This window comes from Labeo rohita, chromosome 18, assembly GCF_022985175.1.
Source record: "Labeo rohita strain BAU-BD-2019 chromosome 18, IGBB_LRoh.1.0, whole genome shotgun sequence".
NCBI lineage: Eukaryota > Metazoa > Chordata > Actinopteri > Cypriniformes > Cyprinidae > Labeo > Labeo rohita.
In genome coordinates, this window is record NC_066886.1 from 22,355,618 (window position 1) to 22,379,234 (window position 23,617).

The window sequence follows — 23,617 nt, forward strand, 5'->3', positions numbered from 1 at the left end:
GTGGTGCATTTCAATACTGCACAGTCAACAAACACTATTTAGATTCTTTATCTTATAGCGTTAAACCGTCTCAGCTCGTCAGCGTGAGGCGAATTTATCTACAAATTTACTGCAATCAATACAATAACGTTATTGCGATCTTGGCGGATCTCAACTTTTGTGCTAGTCTGTCTAGACATACAACAGCACATGTGGCTGTAAGCACACAACTTTACTTGATCAAGATTTAACAATTCTCCACAAAACAACGCTTGGACACTCGCTCTGGGCGTCGCGTTTTGGGTTCACTAGCTTTAAGTGACCAAATGGAGCAGCAGGTAGCTAACCTGAAAATCTCTGGGAGATCGTCTAGCTGTTTTCACACTGGGACACGCAATGTAAATCAGTCTAGTGTCAAACAAGGCCTTATAGGAGAAAAGGAGGAACACGCTCGCTTTTCTCCGTGTGCGCTTTAGAGCGACTTCTCTTTTGTCTCGGCGGACAATTCTTAAATGTTTACTGCAGTTTAACTCTTTACAAGACAACTCGAGTTACTCTTCCATTCATTCAAACACACTGGCTGCCACAATAAAGTATACAGTAACACAACAAACCTTGTTTCTCTGTCTCTGATCTATCTTCCGGAAAAATAGAAAAGGTACACACAAATTGACTTGGTTTTTATGTTCACAAGCTAGATGTGCCCGCCTGCATTCTCCACCATTAAAATGTAGGGTTTTAGGTCAAATTTAAGTGATTCAATTGAGAATCAAATCCAAAGGATTCGGATTTAACTTGATTAACTGATTCAAAGTTAGTAATTTACACTTTTATCAACTGTTCGTCCAGCGAACGTTCAACTTAGGATATTTTACCAACTCTGGATGTTTATATTATTCCCGTGGCCATCGGATTATAATATAAACCAAAATATTCGTTCGTTATGAGCTAGGTAGCAAAACCTATAGGGCACAGGCAGTAGCGTTGTGAACAGAAATACAAGACAATGTTCTTTTCAATGAAACAAGAATTTATTGAACTACTCTAAGATACATGAACTAAACTACTAACGATTAAACACACATACACACACTCACACACACATGCATACGGTTCAAGGAATGAGAGTCTATGGAGTTTGAAGGGAATCCCAAAACTACTAGTATCTGCTACTAGTTCTTAAATTGCAACCCGAGAAAACCATAAAAGCAGAGATTTATCTTTTAGCTGCTTAAGGAAATTTAGCACCAGTTCAGCAAGAGATTAAGGAGACCTTGTTTTACTTGCGTTCGGGTTTTCCTTGGTGGGCTCGTCTTAGCAGAGGGAATCACGCCACTTCTGATTGGTTGCTTGGTTCTTTGGATGACGTCTTTGGGAAGCCTTCGGTGGTGATTGGTCAGTTGGAGAGGCTGGATGAAGCTTCGGTTGGTTGCTTGGTTACACGGATGATGCTCTCGGAGCTCAGGTGAGCGCTGGCAAGGTGTTTCAAGTTTCGGTTGACTGTCTGGTTATCAAGCGTGATTAGCTGGAAGTTCTTTGCAAGTCGGAGTTGCAGGTCGCAAGGACTTTGAGAGTTTCGCGAAGCTTTAGCTGGTTCTGTAGAGTTCTGGATGGCACAGTTACGCTGTGATCAAGCTGAAAGCGAGCTGAAGACGAGAGGCGGACTCAACAGGGGAAGGGCAGATGCAACAGGCGAAAGGCCCTGTGTTGTTCTGGACATTTGAATTTAACCGGGCCGACAAAGTCCGTCCCATGAAGTTGCGTTCCAATCATTTGGGTTGCAAGGCGGGGCTCCGCCCATACTGTTGCTCATTTGTGCATATTTTAGCATAATGTCTTTCTGTCACATGGAGGCAACTTTCCTGCGAGAGTTTGTTGGTCTCTTTAATAAGTGTTGAAATGCGAACCTTGTACATAATATCAACCTTTCATTCACGTCGACATCTTGGAAAAAAAAATGAGCTTTCATTTAATACCAAACATCGGGCATCTTGCATACACACTAATAACTTTTGTCTAGCTAACTGTTATACACACATTAAATGCTGCGTAGGCTATAATAAACACACCAAGCATATAAGAAACATAGACAACATATAATTATGGGTTATTTGGACTACTAGTAGTAGAGATAAATGATTGTCTTTAGGATCGTGGATATAAGTTTGTGTATTCTTTGTTGGAGGGAAAGAACATTTGCCGTATCTGAGAGGGGAAGAACGGAATGCTGAGTGTCATGTTGTAGTGACCCGCGTACCCTGCGGGTGGGACGCGTCAATGTAAATCTGTTTTTCATGTTTGTCCGATTGCCAATTTATGCATTGTTGGTCAGCAGTTGCCCCGGCCATCTGTTTTGAGATGGCCTCAGAAGAGAGGGGGAGATTCCGCTTATCACTATTTTATTGTTCCTTTGGTACTCGTGAGGGGTCTGGCTGATCGCTCTCTCTTCCTGTGTCTCTTCCTATATCAGCAGACCGGTCAAGGAGCACCATTAACCATGTGGTTTGTACGGGGGTGTTTTGTCCCCTGGGGAGATAACGCAGGATTGATCCAGACAAGGAGGTGTCATTGTAGGGATCAGAAGATTCTAATACTCTCTTGAGAGTTTGCAGGGATGGCTGTAAATGAAGTTTATTATTCATGCTGGTTGGAGGGGGCAGCTTCAGATTCTCCTGGAATGTCGTGATGCTGTCTCTCTTTTGGCGACTGGTTCGATAGAGGCCTTACAGTTATGTGGTGACTGCATCAGTTTCAGATGTACACTGTGTGCAGAATTATTAGGCATGTTGATATTCTGGTCATATTTTTTTTCCAAACACATTTTACCAATTCCAAACCACATCAGTCTTAGTAACTACTGTTCATTTTGTATTTAATCATTTATATGTGATGTATAATTGTCCGTGAAGGCTGGAAGTGAAAAACTCCTTATATTCAGGTGTGCAGGATTATTAGGCATGTTTTCGTTTACAGCCAAAATGAGCCAAAAAAGATATTTAACCCAGACTGAAAAGTCCAAATTATTAAATGCCCATGAGAAGAATGCAATACTAATGCATTACAAGAATTTGCAAAGTTAAGGCTTGACCATTGGACAGAGAAATGCTTGTTGAGTCTGCATGGTCAGAAAAAACAGGTGGAGAAGAAAAGATGCATGTTAACTGCAAAAGAATTAGGAATTAAGGTGAAGAATTAGGTGTGACACCATCAGGAACCGTTTAGTCTCCAGCGCCACCATTTTCCAGAACTGCAACCTACCTGGAGTCTTCAGAAGTGCAATGTGTCAGGTTCTCAGAGACTTTGCTTGGTAAAAAATCCTAAAAAATGCCCCTGACTTAATAAGAATAACAAGCTGACGTGTTGTGAAATACATGAAGACAGTTTTTTTATATGCTTTAGAGACAGATAAGTTGAGAGTGACTCTTGAAGGACAAGCATCACATCCTCTTGTGCCTCTGATTCAAGAATTTATCTTCCAAAATCTGGCAGTAAGTTTTGGGAGTTCATGTTTAGTCTCTTATCCTGAAAAGTCTGACTTGCAGAGATGGACTAAAATGAACTCCCAAAACTTACTGCCAGATTTTAGAAGATAAATTCTTGAATCAGAGGTACAAGAGGATGTGATGCTTGTCCTTCAAGAGTCACTCTCAACTTATCTGTCTCTAAAGCATATAAAAAAACTGTCTTCATGTATTTCACAAGACGTCAGCTTGTTATTCTTATTAAGTCAGGGGCATTTTTTAGGATTTTTTACCAAGCAAAGTCTCTGAGAACCTGACACATTGTACTTCTGAAGACTCCAGGTAGGTTGCAGTTCTGGAAAATGGTGGCGCTGGAGAACTGGAAACGGTTCCTGATGGTGTCACACCTAATTCTTCACCTTAATTCCTAATTCTTTTGCAGTTAACATGCATCTTTTCTTCTCCACCTGTTTTTTCTGACCATGCAGACTCAACAAGCATTTCACTGTCCAATGGTCAAGCCTTAACTTTGCAAATTCTTGTAATGCATTAGTATTGCATTCTTCTCATGGGCATTTAATAATTTGGACTTTTCAGTCTGGGTTAAATCTCTTTTTTGGCTCATTTTAGCTGTAAACGAAAACATGCCTAATAATTCTGCACACCTGAATATAAGGAGTTTTTCACTTCCAGCCTTCACGGACAATTATATATCACATATAAATGATTAAACACAAAATTAACAGTAGTTATTAAGACTGATGTGGTTTGGAATTGGTAAAATGTGTTTGGAAAAAAAATATGACCAGAATATCAACATGCCTAATAATTCTGCACACAGTGTATAATATCTGTTTTTCCCAAAGACTTAAGTTATAGCAGCTGGAATTAATTTAAAGTGAAACAGATATATTGTTGTAGATTAATAGTGCGGGCCCTGTGTGGGCCTAGTGAGGGCTTCCTGGGGACTAAGTGAGGGCTGCCCATGCAGGGCCAGCGCTAAGGGGCCAACATTTTGCCAAAGAGCAAATTCTCAGGGGCCCTGCACTGGTAGCCCACTGGGGGCCCTTAGGCTAGTTTGCAGGGATCCTACATCTCTTCACTTGCCCCATTCAAGCTACGACCCCTTTTTTGGAATGACAACAGTGTTGGCCGGCGACAGCCTATGACGTCACTTCCAGCGCGACTCGTCGCTGCCGGTGCATCACTACCAGTGCGACCACAGTATAAAAGGACACCGGTAGAACACAACATTCGCTTCTTCATCTGAAGCTTACGTCCGAAGCATGGCAACGAGACTAGAGGACGCAGTGTCTCGTTTCCTTCTCAGGGAACCAGGGTTACATACGTAACCTGAGATGTTCCCTTTCGAGGAACTCGAACTGCATCCTCTAGGGGTCGCTATAGGGAATGGTTATACCCACGCTGCCATGCTGAGGGGAGTGCATGCCATCATAGAGGCGAGCACTAAGTACCAACTCCCTCAAGCTTAAGGGAGTTGCCCCTGGGACGTAGTGACGGCTGTCAGTGACATTATCCCTTTCGGCCAAAAGCCTGAGCTGCATACCCAAAGACTTAACTGAAAGGGGTCAGAAATGCTGGACCCAGGGTAGAGCTCAAAGCTTGGAATTAGATGATATTCCTTTAAGGGGATATGGCTGAATGCCTAGGGTTTCACCTAGGTTTGGCCTGTCACACAGGGGGCTACCCGTGGGCTCTGCATAGGTTTGCAAACGAATGCGTTGTTAATGCCGCGAGAGGCGAACATACTCATGCAAATTCGGGTATACAGTGAAGACTCACCTCCCTTCTTTGCAAATGCATCGTGATGAGCACCTCCAGTTCCCTCGAGAGCTGGACACGCAGAAAGCACTGGTGTAGTGATGCACCAGCAGTGACGAGTCACGCTGGAAGTGACGTCATAGGCTGTCGCCGGCCAACACTGTTGTCATTGTTGTATATAAGCTTCAGACATGGGTCACAGAGATGGCGTTCCCCATAGCGACCCCTAGAGGACGCAGTTCGAGTTCCTCGAAAGGGAATCATATTGTTTATTTCTTTATTTTTTTATCATATAACAATAATATTTAAAAGTACTATGAGTGTTTACACTAAGTGCATGTTTAGACCATGTTCATTAGTACTACTCTATTCTCGAATAGATGTTTAACATGCTAAACAATAAAACAATAAAACGGCCCAAAACTTTGATGAGTGCCTTGGACACAGGACCTCTGGTAATTTTAAATAAATGTGCTTTTACTAAATAGACCCGAGAAGACCCAAATTCTTTTATACCAACTTTTTATTATTTGTTTTAAGCATATTTTGGGTATTAAAATATTGGGTAAAATATTCTATATTTTATTATTTTAAACAAACACATATTAAATAATTTCTTCCTCTTTGTTCTTCCGTGTTTCCATGTATACTGTGGATTACTAAACCCTCAAAAATTCAGTATACAATAGGAATAAATTAATTTGTTTTTTTTCTAACAAAACAACTTGTGAAAATCCACCAAAAACATATTTTCTTTTTTTTCACATACACAATCTACAGGACTTCTTGCAAATGGGTTAAAAACGTAGCTAATGTAAATGTTACAAATCAGAGAATTAATTTACAAATCTACAAAATAAGGTAAGAGATTGGGTATACTTGTAAATCTATACCTGACAATTTTTTTTCTACAAGTCTGTGCAGAAATTGCTGGTTTTACAGTTTGTCCAGTCGGGTCGAAAAACAGCTGTGGAGTTGTACTTTTCTTTCTAAAAAATGAATTCATGCATGTCGGACTCAGATAAAAAATTATTAGGTTGATTTGGGTCAGGTAAAGATCTTAACCCAGTAAGACCTCTACTTAAGAGGCCCAGTCGTGACTTTTTTGTACAGAAAAAAAAGCTTGGGAGAGTTACTCACTCGCATAGTAAGAAGCCGTTGTCGAGTCCATTTCTAAAGTCCCTCTCAGCAAAACTCCTCCCGGTCACTGCCTGCAACACATACACAAATGTTTAGCATACATCAGTGTGACTGCAACACTTGATTTCAGTAAATCTCTGAGTGATCTCTGTGCATACAATAAAGAAAATTCAAGATGAAAATCAGCACAACAGGAAATGATCTTCTATGACATCACAAATCAAAGATTATTCCACTGGTTATTTCAGACAACTACTTAAGAGAAAGAGATAAATAAATAGTTTCCCTCTCTCTCTTTCTCCGACAACACAAAGCTAACAGCCTTGGTGTAAGCAGCCATCATCCTGGCTAAGTCTCTTTCTCAGGCGAATATCCGTGCTAATTATTCCTGACATTTGGGATTTACCTGCTGTGTTGCATGTGTTTTCCTCTCTCAAGGGCAAGAGGCATAAGCATGTTACATAGTCACAGTTTGTAGTGCTGTAATTAGAAAAATAGCTGATAGCTGTAAAATAGCTGAGATCAACTAAATAACTTTTATAGACAAATACACCAAAACAAAGACAAAATTACAATATACTAAAAGCTGCAAACCATTGGGTGGTTGTACCCAACCTTAAGTTAGTCAACTCTAATTTCAAGACATAAACTACATATGCAAAAATAAATCACTGACTAAGCATTATCTCAAGTTATTTTACGTCACAAAACTGTACTGATATTTTTTGGTAGGAATTATAGTTACATTTTCCAAATTAAAATAATAACTTTTTTTAATGACTTAAAATAATTCAAAATAAATACTCAGGTAAGTCTGTGAGAAGATTAGTGTACTGTTGTATTAGGGTCAATGCACACTCAATCATTAGTATTCCACAATTTTATTTCCGAAATAGAGACCAGGTGATGCTAATGCTTTATTTAACAGTGAATTTGGCATAGCGGCCCATATACAATTCACTTTCATTGTTTAACAGTTCTGTCTAATAATTTATTAGAGAATTGTTGCTACTGTGCATCTGTGTTCACAGCGCTGTCACAATAAAAGTCCGCTTCCAACATTTATTTGGCACATACAGATAACTAAAGCTTATCAACTGATATATCTGCCTTTGCAACACATCATCCAAGTCAGATCAAGTCACCTTTATATAGCGCTTTATGCAATGCAGATTGTTTTTAAAGCAGCTTTACAGTGATAAACAAGAAAATAGTGATTCAGTGATGCAAAAAAAAAATTGATATTCTGCTGTAAAGCAGCTCCAAAAAGACAATAGCAAACAATCATTATTCAGAAAGACTTTATTTCACCTATAAAGGAGCTCTGTGATGACAGTGATATCATCATTCAACTAAGTTCAGTTCTCATCCAACAGTGTCTGCGCAGTCAAGTCAATAATATTGCCAAATATGAAGTGTCCCCAACTAAGTCAGCCAAAAGGCGACAAGGGTAAGGAACTGAAACTCAATGGAGAAAAAAAAAAACCTTGGGAGAAACCAGGCTCAGTCACAGGGACAGATCTCCAGACAAACCAACATGGTGTGGTTTAATTCCAGACAGCATCAGAAGTCAGAGTTGTGAACGACCACTAGAAATAATCCGCTCATCATTCCATATGCAAGCAGGCAAAATTGGCTTGGATGTGATAGGCCATTATATATTGGCTTTGACAATTAAATTGACAGTATTTGCCATTTTAAAATGATCTGGCAATAACCATGCCTGACAATGCGATTTCAGATTTTTAAAATTTTCGATTAGTTTAGTTTCGGTTAGTTTATAAACAGAGAAGCACCGTTACAACATTTTTCAGCTGATACTGATAGCCGATTATTCAGAATGATATCTGCTCATACCAGTGTCGATACTTATGGTTCGAGTTTCCTAAGGAAAAAAATCTAATGTTGTAAACTATACAGGGAGCCCTCTCATTTGGTACAGGATTAAAATGAACATTAACACTAATATAATAGATGCTATTTCATTTTGATTGACCTAGAATACTACAGTTAAAGAGCAGGTCATATGGTTTTTTCTTGTTTTTTTTTTTTTGGTTTGTTTGCTTTTTTTTTTTTTTTTTTTTTGCAGTTTGTAACATAGCTATCCTTAAATATAAACTGTCTGCAAAGTTGTTAATTAATGAGGTCATCGTATGCCCATTTTCCACAAGTGGATATGATTCTTTAGGGTCTTAATGAAAAGTCTATAACATACTTTGGTTAAAATTTTTCAGTGGTAGTGTAAAACAACACCCTTTTTACCTTGTCAAAATCAGCTCATTAACCCATTTTGTTGCATGCTGCTTTAAATTAGAGCTGGGCGATATGGTCAAAATAAAATAAAATATCTTACCTATCGTACCTTAAAAAAAATTATCTTAATAGAAAAAATAAATTCTTAGTTCTGCACGTTTTAATGAGTAATATTGCTTTAAATTAAGAAACATGTCTGTGTTGCCTGACAGTATTAATAATATAACATTCTTTGTCTCTTAGAAATACACATTTAATAGCAGATTGAGTTAGGATGCAGATGTAGATTTATGTTCATTATCAAAATCAGTAATATCTGTAAAAATTGTAGCAACCTCATTTTTATATGGTGAAATTTAATTACATTTACATTTGCATTTAGACATGTAGCAGATGCTTTTATCCAAAGCGACTTACAAAAGAGGACAATGGAAGAAATCAAAATCAACTAAAGAGCAATAACATGCAAGTGCTATGACAAGTCTCAGTTAGCTTAATTAAGTACACATAGCAAGGGTTTAATAAAAAGATAATAAATAATAAAGTAATATATAAGCAGCTATTGGTAGCCAATACAAATTGATGAAGAGAGGTGTGACATGCATTCTTTTCGGCTCGCATTCTGGCTTAGTTGTAAAGGTTTGATAGAACTGGCTGGAAGACCTTCGAGAAGAGCATTGCAATAGTCCAGCCTGAACAGAACAATAGCTTGAACAAGGAGTTGTGATGCATGATCCTAAAGCAAGAGCCTGATCTTTCTGATGTTGAATAAAGCTGATCTGCAGGACCAGGCAGTTTTAGCAATGTGGTCTGAGAAAGTTAGCTGATTATCAATCACAACTCCAAGGTTCCTGATTTTGAAGGAGTTATGGTTGATGTGCCCAACTGGATGGTGAAACTGTGATGAAACGATGAGTTTAATGGAACCAAAAGTAGTTCTGTCTTGGCAAGGTTGAGTTGAAGGTAATGGTCCTTCATCCAGCAAGAAATGTCTGTTAGACAAGCTGAGATCCGAGCAGCTAGTTGAGTGTCATCAGTATAGCAGTGATATAAAAAGCTGCGTTTCTGAATGGCAGAACCTAGTGATGCCATGTAGACAGAAGTGAAGTGGTCCAAGAACTGAGCCCTGAGGCACCCCAGTAGCTAGATGTTGCGACATGGATACCTCACCTCTCCAAGATGCCTTGAAGGACCTGTCTGAGAGGTAGTTCTCAAATAGAGATTGGTTAAGGGCTGATTTCTGTGTGAAAGGGTGTGTTAATGATGTGATTGACTGCAGGAGAAATGGCTTGAATGAGATGAGATGGAATAGGATCAAGCGACCAGTAGTAGGATGATTAGAAAGGATGAGTTTGGAGACTTGTAGCTGACAGTTTCAAATGCTGTTTCAATACAAGACACAAGTGTATGTTTGCTGTTAAGATGTGCTTGGCAGACTGTGGTATGGTAAACTGTGCACTGATGGTTTTGATTTTATTAATGAAGAACATGGCAAAGTGGTCAGCTGTTAGAGCTGATGAAGGAGGGAGAGGAGGACAGAGGGAGGAAAATGTTTTAAAGAGCATGCGATAGTTAGACGAGTTAATTTTGTTATGATAGTTATGTCCTTTGAGTAGTAGAGACATTGGCAAAAAAGAAAGAGAGGACTGACTGATACACATTAAGGTCAGTAGGACTTGTGACTTGTGCCATACCCTTTCAACAGCCCTGAGCTTAGAACAATGTTCGTGGAGAACATCAGACAGCTGGTCCAGTTGGTTGCCTGATTTGTGAGTAGCTGTAGTTAACACTCTCTTGAGATCAAAGGAGGCATCACAGTGTGGACGTCTGTAGCCTGAGGTTGTATAAATGATTATAATTAGAATAATTATTCTGTTTGAGTTTGAACTTTAATCCAAGCAGATAAATGGTCCCAGTGGCGCACTTTAAATGACTAGCGCTCTTTTGTTCCATCTTTGCCACATAAACATTATATTGAACATTTATCGAACTCCCGTTATCGTTATCAAGGAAATTTATAACGCACAATAATTATCGTTAACGATTTATCGGCAAGCCCTACTTTAAATGCAAATGAGCTCTGCTAACCCCACCTCTTTTCTGTGGGGTGACCAGCAATGCTCTGAGAGACTGTTTACTTTAGCTGCATTTTGCCATGAAACTTGCTAATTGGCACGTTATTATGAAAGGCGATTGCAAAGATTCATATAAAAAACCCTTATACTCACTTCTGCTGTAGGTAAAGCTAGATCACGAATGATTCGCACGAACATAGACACATTCAGGTAGATCGGGAGGTGCATTCTCTTCACAAAAAAAGTAACTCACTGTGTCTTCAGCGGCTGAAGATGTCAGGAGTAAATGACGACTACTATGTTCATTATTACATCCAACAATAAAACCTCTGAATTCTTATCTACATCCCTGCTCCGGAGTCGAAACAATGGTGGTTGGACTGCACTGTTGACAACTCTCGCAAGACAAATAAGCAACTGCAGCTTTAAAAATGAGCCCAAAACAAGCCTCACATTTTTTGATGATTTATTATCATCAATATTATTTATTATCAATTATTTATTACCAATAAATGAGTCTGAAATAAAAAATAAACTGAAACCACTCTTTTATCTGAAAAGCAAAAACAGAAGCTATTTTACAAAAATCAGCAAACTGCAACAAAAGTGGGAACAAAACTCATCTCCAATCACCTGTGAGAAGAATAGGATTAGAGAGATAGAAAAGGACAAAAACACAACAGCTTCAAAGGGGAGCTGTAACATAGCCACATATTTATAGCCTAAATATATGCTATTTGAACCAAATGTATTTAAAGAGTTCAGATGCAAAACCAGCTAAAAGCCATCTCGGTCAAAAATTAGATAATGATACTGAGAATTAGGGATGCACGATATTGGGAAAATATACGATATTGTTGTTGAATATTGCGATAACGATATTTCTTGCGATAAAACATTTCCCTAGAGAAATGCTTTTTATTATTATTATTATTATTATTATTATTAGCTATTTTTTAAAAATCATTTATATATGTAATGATCATACTAAAATAAACAGGTAATAGATTATTTGTCTGATCTAATTAAATCTAATTCAGGCTACATATATATATATATATATATATATATGTCAAGGAAGTTGCAAATATTTAGACTTTAAAACACTATGAATGACTTAAAACCCTCAGCAGATATTCTGATTTCTGGTTTGCCATTACCATAGACCTGCCAGCACAATATGAATTACTTTCAAACTTTACTTTTTATTTACATTTAACCATACACTCATCAAGAGTGTCTTAAAACAAGAGCATCTTTTAAACAAATTATTTCCTTGCCTTGCCTTTTTTTTTTTTTAAATAAAAATAAATATTATTAAACAAAAATTTAATAAAAAAATACTATTAAACAAAGTGTACAGGCCTTAAATTGGTATGTAGTGGAAACACTAACATATTGCCAACATCCACATAAATAAAATAATTAATATTAACATGTAAATATTATGTAAACATTAAGTAATAACATGTAAACCTGTTTTGGCACAATCCCATGCCATATGTGCTTGACTGTCAAAGCTATTTTGTTCCAGTTTTTTTGCCAGGAAAACTAATTGACTAATTGACTCGCTGGCACGTCACAACATTTCCTGATGTACTGAAAAGTCTCTCTGAAGATGAACTGCTTGCTGGTATACAGAGATACTTCCTGGCTAGTTTACTCAGATGTGGGAAGTCGACCTGATGGACTTGCCACCAAGTGAGAGGGTCCATCTCACTGTCTATGGTGGGAGACATCATGTAGTTGTTCAGTTCAACTTCCACAGTGTGCGATGGTTCCATAGATGATGGAGCTGGGGATGTCTTGAAGAAACTGCCCAGGGACTTTTTGGCCTTCGTTAGGGTGACATCTGTTGGACCCATGCCCTGGTGATCTTGATTACTTAGGCTTTGCTCCTAAAGTAGAGAAATAAAGTAAATACTGTAATCAAATTTAGTTATAGTGCATTATTTTATCACTTACTATTGTCATATTAACATTTACCTTTGGCATAGTTGCTTCAATTTCAGACATCACCCTGGCTCTGATGTCTGACACCTTGTCAGAGCTGATGCAGTTGGCTTTGAATCTGGGGTCCATAAAGGAGGTCATGTCCAGCAGTTCTTGAGTTGCTGGGTTGTCATACTTGGTGTTTATGTACTCTAGAATCTTCATCTTTATGGACTTTGTTAGATCACTGTCTTCTTCCTTTGCAGCAAGAATTGTGGTGTTCATCAAGTGAAGTACAGGTTTCAAATATGAAACACTTACGTAACTTTCACCTGATAGAGCATCTTTAAATTCTTGCAGAGGCTGCAATGCCTGGTTTATAGACTCCAGTACATCTACGTCCTGCCAAGAAGGAACTAAATGTCTTGACTTTCTGTCTCCTGACAGGACGTCGCTTATGGCCCACTGCTGCTCTAGAACCCTCTGAATCATTCTCTGCCTCGAACCCACCTTGTAGGGCATTCTGTGATGAGGGAGTGCTCCGGGAAGGTTGTGCTCTTTCTGTGCTTTTTTCAGTGCCATCTTCCCCTTCCAGGTGTGGGAGAAATGTCCCACTAACTTTTTGCAGAGACCAACAGCTCAAGTAATGCACTCATCACCTTTAACAGCATTTTCTGAAGGGTTAAGAAAAAACAAAACAAGGACATACAGGGTGAAAAAACATTGCAATATTATAATTACAATTTTATATAACAGCATTTGAGATGTGAGGTATTTGAAACAACATTTGAAACTGTCAGCTACAATTTGCTAACCTCTGTGAAATATATTTCCTAAATAAACACATTATCTTAAATATTACAATATCCAAAATCATGTCTATACTACATGCAACTATACAAACAACTGTACCTTTTTTTTCAGTTTTTATTTTATTATTGCAAATACAAACATTTAATACTCACCGATGGCCAGATGCAAGCGATGACCAAAGCATTGTAGTCTGACCCAATTATTAAGTTTGGTAGCCTTCACCACATTGGCGCCGTTGTCCGTTGTAATGGAGACTTGATTTTCCTCTTTTAAGTTCCAGCTGGCTAAAACATCCTGCAGCCCATGAGCTATGTTTTCGCTGGTGTGGGATTCAGGGAAGTACACAACACCCAGACAGCGTGCTTTTAATTCAAAGTCTTGAGTAAGAAAGTGAACAGTATAGCTCATGTAGGGCTCAGAATCAGAATCAAAACTCATGTAATTTGTGCACTATAGTTTATTAATGAAGGACTAACACATAACTAATCTAAACAAACAAACATGAAATCACTCATACATGGGGGAATGGTCAGTGAGAAGCAGTTAGAGACAGACAATGAAATGAAGCTATGAAAAGAGTCAGTTAGCCACCTGAGTGAAACCATCAGTGCTGTCTACAGCTTATACTAAACCTCTGTTTGTTTAGTTAAATGTACGATACTTGCATTGCCTTGGTCGTTGAACAAGTGTCCAAATGCAGTCTCAGGTGAAAGTCTTGATGGTTTGGAGCAGTGGTGGTTTTGGAATTGCAATCACGTTCTTTCGGGTCTGAAGAGTGATGAACTCCAAAGATGTTCTGACTCGATGGTGACTGGGAGTTTCTTCCCATGTGAAAAGTGAAGAAGAACCAAGAGCTGAGAGGGACCCAGCTGAAGTCCTGTGATCTTTGGGGAATGGAAAGACAAGGCCGCAAGGCCTGGCGCATGCTTAGGGAAGTCCTGAAGAGTTCTAGCTCATCTTCTTAGGTTCTAAAAGAACCCCTGACTGACTGAGGCGAGTCATGAAGATAAATTCCAGGGTTGAGTGGAAATGTCTGGCTCTTTGTGGTCGAGAGCCACAGCTCTGAATGTTGGGGCCTGTCGGGCCCGCCAGGCATGCCCTGTGCCGGCTCAGGCTCCCTGTGGGTTCCTCCACATGGGCAGCAATCGGAAGATGTTGCAGACGAGTGAAGAGAGTGAAGAGAGAGAGGCAATCAATCGTTTGATGCCTTTAAGCTCTCTGGAGGCTGCGCCTCCAGGAGGTCCACGAACCAATGGTAACTTTCACCTTTGGAGGGAAAGTTTACGACTCTTTGTCTGTGAGCCTGGTATTTTGCATATGTAATTCGATTGGGTGTTGATGCAAAACTACTAAGGTTTCTTAAAACACTAACATGTTGCAAAGGTATCAACATATAATATACACCATAATTTAGATGATCAAAATACAAATTCAAAGAAACCAAACATGGCATATGTGGGTTATACGGCTAGTCATCTATCATAACACATGCATAAACAGTAGAAAGACAAATACAAATACAACAGACAAAATTAAAATACAATGCAGTAATACTGTACACAATGACCTGGGCTATGTGTGGAAGGTCAAAGAAAGGTTTGTCTGTGAATGAATAGGAAAGAGTCTATTTCTATAGGCATTGTGTCTTTCCTATGGGAAAATGTAGCATGGGCAAATGTGCATTCCTCTGGGCAATAAAACCTCTTATCAGATCGTCGTCCTGGCAACTGAGCCCTTTTGGGGTGTTAGTTGCTTTGGGGGGTTGTCTCCAGAGCTCCAGCATATAGCTCGCTTGTTGGGTTTAAAGACTATTTGTTAAATGTAACAATTAATGTATGTCTGATTGGTCCAGATGCTACAACAGGCATCATGTCTTTAGCTAAAAAGCGTGTGATAGCATCTGTTAATTCCTTGTGGCGTTTCGACGTTTTTCCGTAAGGGGTTGCATTTGTAAACCTTTGATTGATGGTTGTCTGTATGACTCCTTTATTGTTACTTGGCTTTTCATTGGCAGTTTTGGTAGATTTGGCCTTACACTTTCGGAAGTCTTCATATAGCTCCCTGTGGTTGTGTTTCAGGTGACTGTGGAGATTAGCTGTATTTCCTCTCGACGTGACAACAGTTTTTTGGCACGACTTACACAGTATCTGCATTTGTGACACGTCTTCTCTCTTGAAGCCAAAAGATTTGCCATATTTCAAACGTACCGTTCTTTTTAAGCACAAGTTCTTCGCTGCTGTCATTTTCCTCGCTTGTCTCTACTCCTGCCATATTTATTTTTCATTCTCTGCTCTGAGCCGCTAGGTTCACCTTTTCGCCCGGTCTAGCGAATAGTATTATATCACCTACTTGGGAGGCGGGTATTAAGATAGTAAGGCCCCATCTGATTGGTCAAATTTGGACACACAAATGCTTGGCACATAAATTAAATTTCATTTATTGCAACTCTTTGCGATACAGATATCGCATATACTATTATCGCGATAACGATAATTTTTCGATATATCGTGCAGCCCTACTGAGAATGCTCCTGACACTTATTATACGTCCATCAAATACGTTTACTTCAAACTCGCTAAATTCCAGCCTCAGCCCAATCTGAAGAACCAGTACTTACATAGAAACCTATACAAAGCAGCCAGAAAGAAATAATTTTAAAGAAATATGTCAGATTGATTTAGAGGCTTTTGCATTTAAACTCTTCATTTACTCTTAGTATTAGTATAGGACTATTGTTTTTTTTTTTTATTGTTATTACAGCCCGTGATAATTAATACATTACAAAAACGTAAAAATTAGGCTAAAAGAAAGTCAACCCACTCCTCTACGTCTACGTCTGTCATCACTTGGATTACAGCGTCACGCACCTTCTTTTTGAATGTGATATTTCTCCAATGAAGAGGCAGAATATTTGCCAAATTATGCTACAGCAGTTACATTATTGCACTGGTTGGCTATTAACTGCAAGTAAACAGGTGTCAATCAATGCATTTGAGAATACAGTGAACATTAATAAAGAAACTAAGTTGCTTGTCAGATTTCCCAAATAAGCAACTGTAGGGTATCAGAGCAAATCAGACAAATTGAAGATTCGATCAGAACATTGTTGAAACCAAAGAGCCAAATTCCACAAGAGGCCCAGGCTAACCAGACCACGTCATAAATCTGTCCATGATACCCTGGCACCAGCCAGTCTGAAAGTAAGCCTAACCAACCAACTTGCAAAATTAACACAAAAGAACACAATTATTGATAATCCCAACTCGGGAAGAAGATTGTCAATTTTGGGGGAAGAAACTCAAGATTAATAGTCAAAGATACAGCACATCACGACCATCACATGATGAAAATCTTTATTAGAGACTTTGTTAGGTGGTGCTTCTCCTACCTCGGACAAGAACCAGACTGAAATTCCTTCAAAATTCTTTTGTTCCTCAGAAGTGCCTTTAGTTCACAGAATGACACAAAGACTGTCTTTTTACATAAATATGCACAAAAATTATGCTTAAAAGGACTTATAAAATAAACATCAGTCCATTGCATAACTCCCTACCATGTATGTTACCCACACATTTGTCTATTATGTTCTAATCACTCGCTGTGTATGTCCTTTTAATAACTATTGAATAGCTTAAAGGAGAACTCCACTTCCAGAACAAAAATGTACAAATAGCTTACTCACCCCCTTGTCATACAAGATGTTCATGCATTTCTGTCTTCAGTCATAAAGAAATTATGGTTTTTGAGGAAAGCATTTCAGGATTTGTCACATAATGGACTTGATTGGTGTCCCGATTTTGAACTTCCAAAATGTAGTTTAAATGCAGCTTCAAATGGCTCTAAATGATTCCAGCCGAGGAAGAAGGGTCTTGTCTAGCGAAACGATCTGTCATTTTTTTTTAAAAATAAAAATTTGTACATTTTAAGCACAAACTCTCTTGTAGCACAGGCTCTGGGATGCGCGTTCACAATGCAATGAATTAGTGATGGGTTGTTCTTGAATGATTCGTTCATTTTGAACAAATCTTTAATGTGACTCGGGAAGAACGAGTCATCTCAGGGAGTGATTAGTTGTTGCATGCGCAACATCCTATTAGGTTCTGTACTGGAATTAGTTCATCTGTTTCAAGTCTTCAGGTTTTTCGAGTAATTTGTTAATCTTATGAGGCTGTTGAACCCGAAGACTCGAGAGATTAACTAATCAATTCTTTTTCCGGCTCACACTGCATTGGTTGAGCTTATGGGGCTGTCACCTGATGAACGAACGACTCAAACCCAAAAATTTAACAGATAAGAGGTGAGGTGAGTTAATCATAGACTAAAGACCCAGGTAAACAATGAATTAATCTTTTCTGTTTCTTATAGCATTACAGTTTTGTCTTGTTTGTAGTGTAATCAACGTTTGTGTAAGCAGTAGATGTGTTAGGTAAGTAACACATAACATTTTTAATTATGTTTTGCTAAAATGAACGAAATGAACGAAATGACTCAAAAAAAGATTTGTTCATTTTGCTGAACGAGACTCAAAGGTCCAAGTCAGTAAAATGATCCATACTTCCCATCACTACTACAAATCACGTCTAAGTTCATCGTCTGTCTACTCCATCTTATTTTCTCCTACAACTTTAGAGTCGTCCGACATCTTTGTACCTTTTTGTTTGTAAACAGCGTTTGACTTACTTGCACTTTCTTAGTCTTTGCGCGTTCGCTTTGTAAACACTTGGTCTGTGATTCCGCCTACATTTTGCGTGACCTTTTGACGTCTTGAATGCGCATCCCAGAGCCTTTGCTACACGAGCGTTATGCTGGATGTTTAGATGTTTAGAGCCCTTTGAAGCTGCATTTAAACTACATTTTGGAAGTTCAAAATCGGGGCACCAATCAAGTCCATTATATGAAGAAAAATTCTGAAATGCTTTCCTCAAAAAACATAATTTCTTTACGACTGAAGACAAAAAGACATGAACATCTTGGATGACAAGGGAGTGAGTAAATTATTTGTGAATTGTTGTTCTGGAAGTGGACTTCTTTAATGGTTTATATTTGTGTTTGGTATGTATGAGTTTGAGAATTCATGCTTTAAACGTTTCTATCATTTAGTTCTTTGTAAAATGTATTGTATTCTTGTTATAAAAATCATGTCCAAATTATACTCTGCAAAAGCCGCTGCTTTTTGCGCTCTTTGAACGATTCCTGGCTTGCACGCCAGCCACTCCTCTAAAACTAAACATGAGGAGATCGTCACATTTCTTTCTTTTACCATAATGTTTTTCTTTCCGTTGAGAGTTTTGTGTTCTAAGTTAAGTTTTGCTGCTAAGCCGTGTCTCAGACTTCGTGCCCGCCTCAAAACTTCAACCAGCACACAACTCCATCCTCCAGCCAATGCCCAAGACATCACTTTGAACGACCACAAACTTCCAGCCAATCAGTAACCAAAGGAAACCCCCCTTCTGTAACGATGTCATCAAAGGGAATCCCTTAACATAAAGGCAACGCAACATCCAGATTCTAGCTGAACTGGTGCATTTAATATAAAGTTTAATAGTCTCATTGAGAAACTCAGTAAGAGGGTTAATTAAATATTTGATGGCTGTTCAGGTCTAAGCAATTGCATATATGTATGCTATAAACTTGGGATTTCATATTTTCACTCTTCTAAACTCATTCTTTCCTCATTTTCTCTCTTTCTGCAACGTGTATGAATCTGTAAATGTGTGTCTATGTGTTAGATTAGTTTATGTGTCTTAGGTTTATCCTATAAATTCTGATAAATAGCCACGTGCAAGGCGCAGCATGTTAGCGCCCACATCACCATAAACAAAGCTTGAAGATTCATCAAGCTCTTCTCGGCTACTGTTCGTTTCTGGAAAAAGACGCGCTGAGAGGAATAATACAGAATTCACCTCAGATGAAGAACACAACACGATGCGCGGCTGATCTAGAGGAAGATATCAGTCTGATGAGTAAGTAATGTTTCTTTTTGCATTAGTTAACGTGTTATTTTGACATAAGCTTGAACACATTTACTAGCTTGGTTTTTCGCAAACTATGATTACTGGCTAAAATGTCTGAAGTCGAGTGAAACATTTTGAGAATGATAGGTAGTTCATTGTATCTAAATTTCTTATGACACAATGAAATTTTCATGTTCTATATAATATAAAACAAAATACAATATAAAAGTAATGAGTGTACACTGTAACATGATGAATGCTATGAATCTAAGAATGTCTAGATCATGTTTATTATTAATACTCTGTTCTCAAACAGAGTTTTATAACATGCTAAACGATAATCTGTTTCTCAGATATAAAATGTCCTTTTTAGATAGCACAAAGCATGCGTGAATCTGTGACTACAAGATTGTTATATACAGATGCTTCGGATATTAACATGCTCAGATTTTTGTTTTTGTTTTTTAGTGATCTGATACCTGCACCGCTGATGAATTTTGCTGATTTTCTCTTCAAACAGTTTTCTTCTGAGAGCACTGTACCAACATCAGATGTTACTCTTCACTGATATTCTATGGTAAAATAAGCTCTGTGACAACTGATGGTTTTTTTTTTTTTTTTTTTTTTTTTTTTTTTTTTTTATCTTGAATCCATGGAAAGCAGCAGCAAACACTTAAATATCAGGTATGGTTTACTAGTTTCACTTGCTGAACAGGAATGACATCCTGTGGTTAGGTCAGTCAGAACAATAATAATCTTTGACCTTCATTATGTATGTTTTGATTATATTGTGTTGTAAATAAAATACAAATGACCAAATCCCCCCATTATCTTACTCTCCTCACATTCTTTGTTGCCTGCCTCATAGTGACAGTCACACTGATGGGCCATTAAGGGACGACCTTTTGCCTCTCAGGTGTGAATCACTAAATATTCATGGCCATTGTCACCGCATATGGCTTTCTATCACAAAACATGTATTACAAAATTTAAATCAATATATTGTTTTCTGTAAAAGAGTAAGCACAATAATTTTCACATCATTTTAAAATAAATATTCTAGCCTACAAGAGTGATTACTCAAAAGCTTTGTTCAGGACTATTCAGTATGAATTTTACGGCCTTATTTCAGCTACATTTATTTTCCCAAAACTTACTAACCACACATAATCTTTCTTTTTTTCTAAAAAATGCAAACACGTACATCCATCTTGCTCACATATTATTGTAGCACAGTTTGTGCCGAATACAAATATATATATATATATATATATATATATATATATATATACATATATAAAATGTCCTTTTTGGATAGTACAAAGCATGCGTGAATCTGTGACTACAAGATTGTTATATACAACCTTGAAGAGGATGTGAACTTTAAAAGCCTTCTCCTAAGAAATCTGAACCCTGGAGTCAATTGTCATCTAGGTGTCATGGCCTGTCCGCACTCCATGAACTTCCAACAGTTGTGTGACCTAACACACAAGGCTTACAACAAGCAGAAGATGGCCTCAAAGAAAGGTAACAAAACATCCACACTCTTGAACTCTGTCACCAAAGACTCAAGCCTTGCACTGGACGACACCCAGTGGTATCACGACACCATCACGAGTTCTCCATCAAGAGCACAGAGAATGTCCACGACAGCTATCAGCCCAGCCTCTGCGAAAAGCCATGGGACAAGCCACAATTCTCAGAAATCCCAGAAGAAAGGATCAACTGGAAACCTAACTGGATGTGCAAAGCCAATTGACCTGCTCACCCAAGAACAACTTGTGTGGGTAAGTGACAACAAAACCCACATCAGCACCACTCAGACATCCAAGGTGCTAAGTATCCACAAGAACAATGCAGCTCACCATCAGAAGACATGGAACAAGTCATGAAACAACTGAAAGAGTTCCTTGAAAACTAGTTAAACACGGATGACTAGAAACATGAGTCACGCTTGCTGTGACCAGCGACAGAACAGAAGGCCGGTTATCACCATGTACACCACCATATCAGAGATGACAAGCGCCTGTTCAACAACCACCCAGAACAAGCAAGTCTCTTACAGCCAACCATTGTTGAAAACTCTGAGGTTCCAAACAACACTACCTCAGTCACCCATCACTCACTAAAAAAACTGCTAAATGAACTCCAACTCCAAGAACCACATTCATCTCTGTGCAACAGCAACCAGCAAAGCACAGAAGGTCAGAAGTCTACCACAATCAGAAGACATCACAAGTGGAATGCACCATAGGAGACTTTTTGCATCCCAGCTTCACACAGCCATGTTAACTACCTCCGACTGTCTGCCAAAGAACTTCCTGCCTTGCTGGACCAAACCCCATGAGATCACGGACACGCCCTCATCCAAACCAAGGATGCAGAGAGCCAATCTTCACCAACATACAAGAAAAGGGGGAGCCAAAACAGACTGTAACAGATCTGACCATACACTGCACTACGTCATTAACACACATCAACATTACCTGCACCCAGAGGTAACCACATCTACTGATAACACATTCAACAAACATACTCTTTCCCACAAGTAGAATATCCAAATGTTTGCTTAACATAGTTTTACACCCATCATGAAAGAACATGCGACTATCCCCACAATAGGTAGAACACATGACACTAACTTAAGGTACAGGACACTCTAGCTGCACACGACAACCTAGCACAACAGTAGTTGTAAGAAACACCAGGAAAACCTACAGCTCCTTTGTTTTTTGTTTTTTTTTGTTTGTTTTTTTTTACCTAGCCCTTTACATTCTCTCTTTCTTTAGTAGGTGAAACTCCTAGCCACCCTACAGGGGTCAAAGGTCTGATATTAGGATTGATGCGCCACACCTAATATCCGCAAGCAAACTAAATGTGAGCCAAAGAGCTCCATGCCCAATAGATCAAATCATTTTACCACAAATTATGTCACCAGAATCCAAAGGTGAACATTTTTAAATTAAAACCTAGAAGAAACAAACAAATTTAAATCACTAAATTTGATCGAAGAATCACCGTACCGAAACAAATTTGAACAAAAACTTCCAGATTGAACTTGACTATTATCAGTGTACTAAACTATGCGGACCAGTTAAATTTAAGCGCCTGTACCCCAAATAACCTAATGCCCTGCACCAGTACAGTAACTGTCCTGGAGGTGTTGTCTTGCTGTTTGCTGTGTTGGTGCCTGCTTCTTCTGCCTTTGTTTCTCCAGCGCTCACCGATGTCTTCATCAACCAACACATCGTCGACCGAAGGGGGGAGATGTAGGGTATCAGAGCAAATCAGACAAATTAAAGATTCGATCAGAACATTGTTGAAACCAAAGAGCCAAATTCCACAAGAGGCCCAGGCTAACCAGACCACATCATAAATCTGTCCATGATACCCTTGCGCCAGCCAGCCTTAAGTAAGCCTAACCAACCAACTTGCAAAATTAACACAAAAGAACATAATTATTGATAATCTCAACTCGGGAAGAAGACTGTCAATTCTGGGGCAAGAAACTCAAGATTACTACTCAAAGATACAGCAATGAGTACATCATGACCATCACATGAGGAAAATCTTTATTAGAGACTTTGTTTGGTGGTGCTCCCCCACCTCGGACAAGAAATAGACTGAAATTCCTTCAAAATTCTTTTGTTCCTCAGAACTGCCCTTAAGTTCACAGAATGACACAAAGACTGTCTTTTTACATAAATATGCACCAAAATGATGCTTAAAAGGACTTATAAATGAACATCAGTCCATTGCATAATTCCCTACCACGTATGTTACCCGCATATTTGTCTATTATATTCTAATCACTCGCTGTGTATGTCCTTTTAATAACCACTGAATAGCTTAAGGGTGTATATTTGTGTTTGGTATGTATGAGTTTGAAAATTCATGCTTTTCTATTGTTTTTCTATTCTAACGTTTCTATCATTCAGTTCTAAAATGTATTGTATTCTTGTTATAAAAATCATGTCCAAATTATACACGGCAAGAGCGGGAAAATTCGGACCATGTGACTGATACGATAATGTACTGATTTATGTTTTGGGAGGAGAAACATAGCAATATCCCAAGTTAAGACAACATCTAATTGGTCAAGACACCATATTGGGATGTGTCCAAAGCTGAGTTTAAAACCAAAGGACACCATAAAATTTTGCTTTTAGCTATTGGTCTTATCCATCGCTCCTAGCCATGCTTTTTAGCTTCTAGCTTTTAGCTATTG

At 38.5% G+C, this 23,617-nt stretch overlaps 2 protein-coding genes and 1 long non-coding RNA gene across 4 annotated transcripts in view; 1 reads left to right on the forward strand and 2 right to left on the reverse strand.

Annotated features, from left to right (window-relative positions):
* Nucleotides 1-23,617, forward strand: part of def8 (differentially expressed in FDCP 8 homolog) — a 169,262-nt gene that overhangs the window by 39,504 nt on the left and 106,141 nt on the right. The window lies entirely within an intron of this gene.
* On the reverse strand, nucleotides 5,329-6,649 carry LOC127180586 (uncharacterized). Its single transcript, XR_007829672.1, has 3 exons — nucleotides 6,521-6,649; nucleotides 6,363-6,433; nucleotides 5,329-5,470 (listed from the first exon to the last, which is right to left on the reverse strand). It is a non-coding gene; the product is annotated as an uncharacterized LOC127180586 (long non-coding RNA).
* LOC127180584 (E3 SUMO-protein ligase ZBED1) lies at nucleotides 11,795-16,264 on the reverse strand. Its single transcript, XM_051134721.1, has 3 exons — nucleotides 13,588-16,264; nucleotides 12,677-13,296; nucleotides 11,795-12,588 (listed from the first exon to the last, which is right to left on the reverse strand). The coding sequence occupies exons 2-3, from the start codon at nucleotides 13,202-13,204 to the stop codon at nucleotides 12,250-12,252; spliced, it is 867 nt and encodes a 288-aa protein (XP_050990678.1). The 5' UTR covers nucleotides 13,205-13,296; nucleotides 13,588-16,264; the 3' UTR covers nucleotides 11,795-12,249.